This window comes from Chamaea fasciata, unplaced genomic scaffold (assembly GCF_029207755.1).
Source record: "Chamaea fasciata isolate MVZ Bird 193981 ecotype frontalis unplaced genomic scaffold, bChaFas1.0.hap1 SCAF_7, whole genome shotgun sequence".
Classification (NCBI taxonomy): Eukaryota; Metazoa; Chordata; class Aves; order Passeriformes; family Sylviidae; genus Chamaea; species Chamaea fasciata.
In genome coordinates, this window is record NW_027094092.1 from 4,080,830 (window position 1) to 4,090,856 (window position 10,027).

At 51.9% G+C, this 10,027-nt stretch overlaps 1 protein-coding gene across 10 annotated transcripts in view; it reads left to right on the forward strand.

Moving 5' to 3' along the window:
* Positions 1-9,699, forward strand: part of PAX6 (paired box 6) — a 15,291-nt gene extending 5,592 nt beyond the window's left edge. For 6 of the 10 annotated variants that reach the window (XM_066187263.1, XM_066187253.1, XM_066187259.1 and 3 more), the window contains 7 exons: positions 182-347; positions 4,750-4,908; positions 5,716-5,798; positions 6,068-6,218; positions 6,341-6,456; positions 8,505-8,655; positions 9,529-9,699. In XM_066187263.1, coding sequence (XP_066043360.1) covers positions 182-347; positions 4,750-4,908; positions 5,716-5,798; positions 6,068-6,218; positions 6,341-6,456; positions 8,505-8,655; positions 9,529-9,614 — 912 coding nt within the window. In that variant the 3' untranslated portion in view covers positions 9,615-9,699. The remainder of the gene's footprint in view (positions 1-181; positions 348-4,749; positions 4,909-5,715; positions 5,799-6,067; positions 6,219-6,340; positions 6,457-8,504; positions 8,656-9,528) is intronic. The other 4 variants (XM_066187256.1, XM_066187260.1, XM_066187258.1 and 1 more) reach the window with 1 other exon arrangement.
* Positions 9,700-10,027: the final 328 nt, after the last annotated feature.

Below are 10,027 nucleotides of genomic sequence, written 5' to 3' on the forward strand. Positions count from 1 at the left end.
AGCAGTGAGTGAGTCGGGGCGGCTGGGACTCGGCGGCTCGGGGCGGCCGCAGCGCAGGGAAGCCTTGACTTGCGCCCAGGTCGAGCCGCCCGCTGCGCAGGGGGACGCGGGGTTTGCGCGGGTGGCTGGCGGGGAGCGCGCTACCGCACTACCATTGCCTTTCCTGTCCTTTGCCTTCCAGGTGTCGTCGATAAACAGAGTCCTACGCAACCTGGCTAGCGAAAAGCAACAGATGGGTGCCGACGGGATGTACGACAAGCTAAGGATGCTGAACGGACAGACGGGGACCTGGGGCACCCGACCCGGCTGGTATCCCGGCACTTCGGTACCCGGGCAGCCCACGCAAGGTAAGGGACAACCCGGCCGCAGCTCCTCAACCCGGGGCGGCCCGGATCGGCTCGGTTCGGCCTCGTCCGGCGGAGGTGGCCCCGGCGTGGGTCCGCCTCGCCCCCTCCCCGTCCGTCGGGCTGAGGGTGGCGGGAGTTCGTGCCGCCGCCTCCCTGGGCGGCCGCGGGCAGCTGGGTGAGGGGCCGGCGGCACGGTGGGCGTCCGGCCCCGGCCCGGCGGTGAGCAGGGGAGCCCAGCAGCATCCGCGGCCAAAGCCGCGTCCGCCGAGCTGCGGGGCCGGCGGCCGGGCGGGATCCGGGGCTGAGCCTTAACCTCGCCCTTCGCCCGGTAATTAGGGCTCCCGCTCCCTGCCCGGGCCGCCTTCCCGCGTCGGGGTCTCTCCCCAAAGCCGGGGCGATCGGTAACTATCTCCGTAGGGCTGATTATAATTCCTCCTCAATGGACCCGAAACAACTTTGTAAATATAGGAAACTGTTTATCCTGAAGATTAATAGGTATTTGTTGTAGGAATGACAAGGGGATAATATGAAGGATAATGGGATGTTACGTTACATACTTAAGATGGTTAATGGCTTCTTTTTGAATGCGGGCTCTGTCGAGGCTCGGCTCTCCCTGGCTCTGGTCATTCCTTTAGAAGAGGTGTCTATATACAACAACCTGCTTTTTGTTTTCACCCCGCAAGGAAAAAAAAATCGGTAACAGTGTGCGGAATATCTGGTACAAAGGATGTTTCTGTCACACGCAAGAATTTGTTATGGGAACAATTCTGTCGCTATGTAATTGCTCATTAGAGATCGTTTTGTTTCTCATTAAGGCGACATGAATAAGCGTCTAGTTGAAGGAGACAGCTGTAGAAATGTTCCACAGGAGACCTCTGGACACGATATGGCACCGCTTGCCAATTAGACATGTCAGTTTTAAGAGAAGAAAACAGTCTATGAAGGACACTAGAAAGATAGAGCGGAGACCTCGTTTTCCCCCACCCCCACTTTGGTGGTTTTTGTTGTTTGGTTGTGGGGTTTTCTTTCTGCGTTTTGTTTCGCCCGGTGTCCACTCCAGGAACCGGGGCGGCTCCTGCCGCCAGCCGCCCTCTCCTCGCCCCTACCTGCGGTGCCCTGGCCCGGCCCGGGGTCTCTCGGCGGGCCCCGGGCCCGGCGCCCTTCCCTCGCTGCCCCGCACCCGAGAGGCGAAGCGCGGAGCGGCGCTGGCGCAGGGCAGCGCGCCCACTGCCCGTGCGGCTCCCAGCGGCCGGGCGCCCTCTGCTCCCGCCGGGCTCTGCTTTTGGGTTTTGGTTTTGTTGGTTCTTTTCCTTAGGAAAGGCGTTAAATGGAGAAATTTCGGGCGCCCCGCGCCCGCGCTCCCCGCCGCAGAGCGGTGCTCGGAGGCGCAAGCCCCTGCGCGGGTGCGGTGCGGGCACACCTGGGGCGGCGGGCCTTGGCCGCACCCGCGCTGCGGCAGCGCCGCCGGGGCCGGGGGCTCTCTGGGGGCTCTTTGGTGGCGTGGGGATAAGCGCAGTTTCCGCGGGGGAGCGCGGGCCCTGGGCAGGAGAGTGCGCGGCCGGAGGGCCTCGGGAGCCCTCTCCTAAACCGCAGGCGGAATGAAGCGGCGCGCAGCGGGCAGGGCCGGCTCGGGCCGGGGGCGCGGGTGCTCGTGGGCAGCAGAGGCGAGGGGGAGCCAGGCAGGCGCTTAAAACATCCGCATGGCAAAATTAAAATTAATAAAATGGATTTCCTCTGGAATATTCATGCTCCCTCTAATGTTTTTCCCTTGCAGGGGTATGTTACTGGATTTTAAGAGTCCATTACTCAAAAAGCATAAGGCGAGGTTAGGTCTCAGAGGGGTACAAATATGGTCTCAATCTGATAAACGCCATGCAGCAGTGAATAAAATAATGGATACATGAGAGCTGACAGAACAAAAAGAGACATCTCTATCCGGGAGAAATTCTCCAGTGATTTAGTGGTTTTAGGGATCACCGAGACACTGTTTCTTATCTTTTTTTCTCCCCTCCCTCTCTTATAAGACTAAAGCCCTCTATAGGATTTAGACACTTTCTCTTTCAACAGATGCTACAATGTTTTGATCCCGGCTCTATAGCTGAGAGGTGCTGCAATTGGTTTGCTATCTTTTTTTGCTTGTTTTCCGCCTCACTGATTAAGACACTAAGAAACTAAGGAATGATTTTATTTCCCAGCGTCTTTTTTTTTTTTTTTTTTTTTTTTTTTTTTTTTTTTTTCTTCCAGAAAACAAATCCTATACCCAGCGTCAGATGGTCTAGCTATAGGATAATAGGGACGGACATTCACTTGCTTTCTTACGGATTAGGTCTGGAAGGTGGAACAGCCCTATTGAGATCGCTTCTTTTAAGGGCTTTAAAAATACCTCCAAAAAACAAAAAACAAAACCCAAAGAAAAAAAAAAAAGAGAGAGAGAGAGAGAGAGAGAAGGGGTGTGTGTCTAAAAAGAAGATATCTTAATTGTCCGGGCTGGGGTTGGAGATGACCATAAGCGACTTTAGGTGAAACTTTTAGTTGGCTGAAAGATTTTTGGGGAGACGGGGTGGCAAAAAAAAAAAAAAAAAAAAGAAAAAAAAAAAGCGTGGCCTCAAAAGTTTGGAGCGGGGGTCAAGGGGGGCGCCCGGTCCGGGAGCGGCCCCGCGGCTCCCTCCGCTCCCCGGCAGGTTCGGGGCGCTCCGCGGAGCCCTCCCTGCGCGGGGGGCCGCGGCCATCCCCGCCGGCCCCGGGCGGCTCCCCCCGGCCCCCGGGCGCTGCGGGCGCGGCCCGAGCGGACAGTGATGGATGAGGGCGGTGGCGGAGGTGAGCGCGGCCCCCGCCGCGGGCGGGCGCGGCCCCCGGCGCTGCCACCCGCGCTTGGCAGGGCGCTGCCCCGCCGCGGCGGCCGTCCCCGGGCCCGGGGCTTTGTGTGCCCTGAAAGGCGGCTCCCCCCGCCCCCCCGCTATTCACCCGCCGCCGGCCGCCTCAATGGGGCTGCGGCCGCCCATATGGTGACCACGGCCGCTGAATCCCTGTGTTTAAATGGAGGAGAAAGTTCGGGTTTTAAAACATTTCAAAGTGGTTGAAAGGGTCCCACCAGATCCTGTCACAATTCCCCCCGAGCTTTGAAGACCGGGGCCATTGTTCGCCGATTATAAATGATATTACTTTAAAGTTGATTTCCCACAATATTTAAAGGATGTCGCGGGAGTGTCGCTATTTATTTTTGGCGTAACTTTTCAAGGGAATTAGCATAAGTAGCCCATGCGTCCCTCACCCCGGCTCCCTCTTTATGCGACATCAAAACGCCTCGAAAAATATGCTTTGAAAGGAGAGGGAGAGCTCATTTAGGACAAGGACTTCTCTGCCTCGCCAGCAGCCTCCGTCCCTCCGGCCCCGGCGGCCGGGGGGTGCCCGCGGAGCCCCCCAACACCAGCCGGCCCCGGGCCGCAGCCGCCTCCGCCCGGGCGCCGAGCACAATGAAACTTTCCCCTGTTTAATGACAGAAATTGCATAAAAAGTGGTGGAAATGCCCTAATTAAAAATGTACCACTTAAATGATATGCCAGACGCTCAGCTGCAGAACAGCGTATTTAGCTAGTTAGTGAACTCGCTACTATTTCTTTTAAAATTACATGTTAAAATTTTAAAAGAAATCTTACTTTTCTCTGGTGCAACACATTACAAAGAATGGACAGTCCTTTTATCTAAATATAAAATTCCATTTTCAGCAATTATAGCCTGTTCTTGGTGATGATATAATTACAGCTGTGCTCAGTAATAGGTGTCAAGGCAATGCACACTCATACAATAGTTGAATAAAACTGCAGAACAATGCAGGCACTTCTAAATTCACAACCTTTAAAATGAAATTGACTGTGCAGAATTCAAATAAAAACTGGATAAATATTTTTTTAAAAAGATTACAAGCTTGGTTTGGTTTCTTAATAGCATTTTCTGCAAACCTATCAACATCTAATTGATTAGATAGGAATTACTGATTATAGATAATCTGAAATGCTGAACATCACTATTTTAAATATAGCAATAGGTAAATAAATGCAGCAGACAGAGGAGACTGCCATGGCACTCCAGCAGGGATTCATGGAAAGAATCACTTTCAGGGGAAAGTATTTTTATGCAGGTTTTATTCCAGAGGGAAAACAAAATGAAATTAAGACCAGGTGATCATAATTCCTCATCTCCGATGTTTACGTAAGGCTGGGAACTGAAATGTTTCTGTGTTACTCGTGCCATTAGCGCCGCGTTGCTTTGATACTCGAGACATTTTTAAGGGAGGGTGTCAGCAAACATGGCTGAACTTGTTTCCAGTTGCTGTTACTTCTCTGATAGGGATCTTCAAACAAGGGTACCCACGTTTCACTTTCCGACTCTCTCGGTTCCGCAGATGGCTGTCCGCAACAGGAGGGAGGAGGGGAAAACACTAACTCCATCAGCTCTAATGGAGAAGATTCAGACGAGGCCCAAATGAGACTCCAGCTGAAAAGGAAGCTGCAGAGAAATAGGACATCCTTTACCCAAGAGCAAATCGAAGCCCTTGAGAAAGGTGGGTGACATTTTCCTATGGCTGAAGCAGGAGAGAAAAGCAAAATGTGCCCTGGCTACGTTACCAGCTGAATGTAAGCACGGCATTCCCGTGCCTTATAGATATGTGTATGTGTACATTTAAACTCCGTGGCTCCCTCCATGCTCTTTTATTCATGGGGCTCCAAATATTCATTGGTGGCCGTGGTGTGCCCTGAAAAGCCGTTAAAATGGTTTTCAAAGGCAAAGCATTCAGAGCACAGATCACAGCAACACACCGATGTTGCACCCCGGGCTTCTCTTGGGGGGATAACTCTCCTCCCGTCTGCTGTGCTGCATTGTTGGGGAGGTGAGGGCAGGCAGGGGGCTGGCGGAGTCCTCCCTGCCTGCATCCACGCTCACTCCCCATCCCCAGTGCTCCACTGCCCGGGGCTGGGAGCAGGTGCCCTTTTCCCTGGCCGGCCTGGGCGCACCTTGCCTCTGACCTGCTGCGGAGCTTTGTCCTTATTTTGCGCTGTTATTTAGCGACGTGCCATTTCGCTTCTTGGTGGCAGGGTCAGAGCTGCCTTGGGGATCCCCTCAGTGGAGGCAGAAGCCCTCACTGCTTCTTGAAAGATGCAGCGTTGCACCCAAGCCTGCCCATCCCCACAGCAATACTCCCCAGCAGGCAAGGCGTCCTCCTTCCTAACACGCAGACAGAAAGCTCAGCTTTGCCTTTACAGTGATGCTTCTTAAGAGCATTTAGAGCACAGGCAGCGGAGGAACAACTCTGGTTTTACAGCCAGCCACATGGACCCTGCAACTAATGCAAGAATATTTCCTTCTGCAGAGTTTGAGAGGACCCACTACCCCGATGTGTTTGCAAGAGAGAGACTAGCTGCTAAAATAGACCTGCCTGAAGCAAGGATACAGGTACTGATTTGCTCTGCGGTTATAACTATTTTTACTTTTGCTATTACCATTCTGATTTTGTTACTCCTGGCTTCTCAAAGCACGGGGCTACCCGTATTTCTGATCAGGTATTTGCCCATATCCCTCTTTCAGGAAAATGGCAGCAGCTGGCTTTGCTTTCACCCGGTGCTTTGCTCTGCTGCAAGCCATGGCCTTGAGCTACGTGGGGGAGGCCCCGTGCCTCTAGTCCTTGTAAGGTCACTCACATCTCTCAAATGCTGTATTTCCAGGTGTGGTTTTCCAACAGAAGGGCCAAATGGAGAAGGGAAGAGAAGCTGAGGAACCAGCGAAGACAAGCCAGCAACACTCCCAGCCACATTCCCATCAGTAGTAGTTTCAGCACAAGCGTTTACCAGCCGATCCCACAACCAACCACCCCCGGTAATGCCACCAACCCGCTCACGTCCATCCATCCTCTGGGCAAAATGAGACTCTGAGACTGTGCTGCCGGTTGTGACTGTGGTTAAACTAATGTGTTCATCTATCTGTCTATTCTATTATAGTTTCCTCTTTCACATCAGGTTCCATGTTGGGCAGGACGGACACGGCGCTCACGAACACGTACAGCGCGCTGCCGCCCATGCCCAGCTTCACCATGGCCAACAACCTGCCTATGCAAGTAAGTGCAGTGCCACACCAGGGCACGACATTCCCTTGGGACTCAGTGGCCCCTGGGCCGTGCGGGAGTGTGGGTGGGGACTCTTCCTCCGTGCCATGAGGGATTTACACACCCAAACCACGCTGCAGGGAAACCGGCCCCCAAAGGCTTCCTCGGCATCTGAAAAGATGCCCTGTTCAGGGGAATCAGAAGGGAAAGGGCACTGAAAGATGTGGTGCTCAAGAAGCACTTTCCCCAGATTTTAAAAGAGAAAAGTCCTCAGATTTGCAAAAGGCAACAAATCTGGGATTAAAAAATGCTGTTTGAGGGGGAAAAAAAATGTGGTTAACCTCTGGAACTTGCTGATGCCATATTGTGGAAATTGCTGCCTGAATAAGCTGCTGGAGGGATCTGACCTTCTGGGTGTAGGTAACGTGGCAGCGGCACATTAGGAACACCTGAGAGAGGGAAGGATGTGATTAGCATCAGTGGTTATGCCAGCTAAGCCAGAATTGCAAGAGCTGTCAATCCTCATGCCTGAAAGCATTAGCTGATCACCAGCTGGGTTAGGAAGAAATCTATTCCTTTGGGGTCTGTTTCTATAGACCTTTCAGATGCAAAATTCCTCCTTTTTTAATGGTGGGGTTGGCCTAGGAAGGTGCTGGCCAATTACGGGAGTTTTACAGCTTTGTCTGAGGCACACAGCATTGACCACTGCTAGAGACAGGCGAGCAGATTAGAGAGCCTGACTCCTTCGCTGTGGCAATTACGATGTTACTAATTGCTGAACCAAAATTAACCAAATAAAGTTAGAGTCTTGCAAGCCTCTGGAAAGGAACGGTGTTAGCTAGGTCGCCATTCCGTGACGTTGGAGGCTGGCAGCGCCGTTCCCGGCAGCAGGCTGGGAGCAGATGACAAAAGATCAAAAGGCTGATACAGGAGGGGACCCTTGGGAAAGCAGGAGGCCTCTGATTCACCGCTGGGCACCTGGGCAGGGACACAGCACACGTGAGGAGCTCTGGAAAACACTTTCTGAGTGCTCACCGTGGCAGGCCAGCCATGCAGTGCAGGGTCGGGGACTGGGCGGCCGAGGCACTGGCATCTCTCCGTGGGTGCACGGAGTGCTGCGTGCTCTCCCAAAGCACAGCGTGTGTGCTCAGCCAGGGGGGCTGTCAGTGCTGCTGGAGATGCCGCGTGTCAGGGGTGTGCAGACAGGAAATATGTGCAGACGTGTCGGGTCTCGTGCGCTCGGAGTGCGAATTACTCATCCTGCTTCCTGCTCCCTCACTGCCTCCCTGGGTCAGGGCTGCACTGGTCCCCACTCACCCAGCAGCCTGGAGCAGGAGAAGCCCCTGCTTGGTCTCTCCCTGGCATGGTGCCATCCCTCAGCCCCTGCCCCCAGCTGCTGTGCCCCCTGGCAAACTGGGTTTTAGGTGTTGGAGTTGAGGCAAATGGAGATGTCTGTTCTGGGATGTTGCTGGCACAGGTTTGGGGTGACTGCAGCTCTGATGGGGGTCAATACACGAGTATATTTGGGTTTGGGGATTCCCCTTCAGAGCCTCCATCCCCCCAACCCCACACATGGTCTGTGTGTATGTGCCCCATGCTGGCAGACGCAGGACCAGCCTCTGTGCCTCGGTGGAGTAATTTTACTTACAGCACCAAGTGCAAGGTAAGATGCTGGCCCTGTCTCTGGCTGCTAATGGTAGGAGACATCTTCTTTTTACATGGGTATAAACGAGGGCAGCACTCAGGCTCAGGGATGTAACACCTCCATCAGCATCTGGATGTAGGGATCTGCTCGCCAAGCATGTCAGAAAAAGCGCCAGCAACCGTCCACGTCAGTTTTTAGACCAAAAAGGGTCTAAAGCAGGACCACGAAGGGCCTGCTTCGTTAGGCTCCCAAACAGGTCTTTACATTGGGAATCTTTCAATTCCCTGAATTTGAAACTTGCCGCTCGTTTTTTGCTGCCGCGCGCTGCCTCTGAGGGCCGGCATGTCCATGGCCAAGAGCGTGATGCTGTCTTTACCTGCAGTGACACTTGACACTTTGTCCTTTGCTCCCACAGCCCCCGGTCCCCAGCCAGACCTCCTCCTACTCTTGCATGCTGCCCACCAGTCCATCGGTGAATGGACGGAGCTATGATACATACACCCCTCCTCACATGCAGACACACATGAACAGCCAGCCCATGGGCACCTCTGGCACCACTTCCACAGGTGAGTGACCCCGCGCTCCCCCAGCCCTCCTGCCAGTGTGCCTTCCTTGCCCCAGCCATCAGGCTTTTCACGTGTGTTCGCTGTGAGAAGTCTTCCCCCGTCACTGGGGGATGTCTCTCTGTTGGGATCAGTTGCTGCCATACCAGACAAAAGATGAAAATGTACAGCCTTGCAAACTAGAGCAAAAATTCTGATTTTTAAGCTGCTTCTTGGAGGGCTAGGTGGAAAGAAAGCTGACTGACAGAGGTGGTGTCGAAATAGCAGGACAGAGGCAAGCTCTTTAGTGAGCCCCCCATCCCTCAAAATCTTCACTGCATAATTAAATTCTAAATCAGGGTTTAATTCAGCATTATATTTCAGCAGAGATACCCATACTGGTGAGGTTAAGTGTATGTGAAACTGTTGGCAGTACTGGGCAGATTTTTACCGTGCTGTGTCAGACGTTATTTATTGCTAAAGATTTGAAGTTATTGAAGAGGCAGGGAACCTGTAGAAATATTAGCCCATGCATAAAAAAGGCAAATCAGGGTAAAAAAGGGCAAGTGTCAGCATAAACTGGAGCCAGCCAGGCACTTTTCAAAAGAATAGGACTGTTCAGTGTATTTTGGTCTGAATTCTCAGCTGATACAAACGAGCTGAGGCTCTGGCATTTATCTCAAAGCATGAAAGTTTATATATAACAACAATCAGTGAGATGTGCATAGTTTTTAAAATATTTACACCCCCGCCCCCCCAACCCCCGGTTCCACAGGCTGGTAGATGGTGAGATTTGATGTTTACTGGAATACAAGCTCAAATCTGTGAAACTGTAAAGCAAAAATTGTGCTATGTATAAGAAAAACTAAAATATCCATTTTCCCTCTCAATTTTCAGGTCTCATTTCCCCTGGAGTGTCAGTTCCAGTTCAAGTTCCTGGCAGTGAACCTGATATGTCTCAATACTGGCCAAGATTACAGTAAAACATGTGTTAATTCCGTAAATGACTATATGGACAACAGTTGGATGTTCAGCAGTATTTTATAAAGGAAGAATGGCTCTCAGAGTACTTCTGTACTGCAACTGTGCCCTATGCTGTAACACATGGAAAAGACTTTCACATGGACCTTTGTACACTGAAGGCATTATATCAGTTGGAACAAATCTTCATTTTGGTATCCAAACTTTTATTCATTTTGGTGTATTATTTGTAAATGGGCATTTGTATGTTATAATGAAAAAAAAAAAAAAGAACAATGTAGACTGGATGGATGTTTGATCTGTGTTGGTCATGAAGTTGTTTAAAAAAAAAAAGAAAAGAAAAAAAAAAAAAGAAGCCATGATCAACAAGCTTTGCCACGAATTTAAGAGTTTTATCAAGATATATCGAATACTT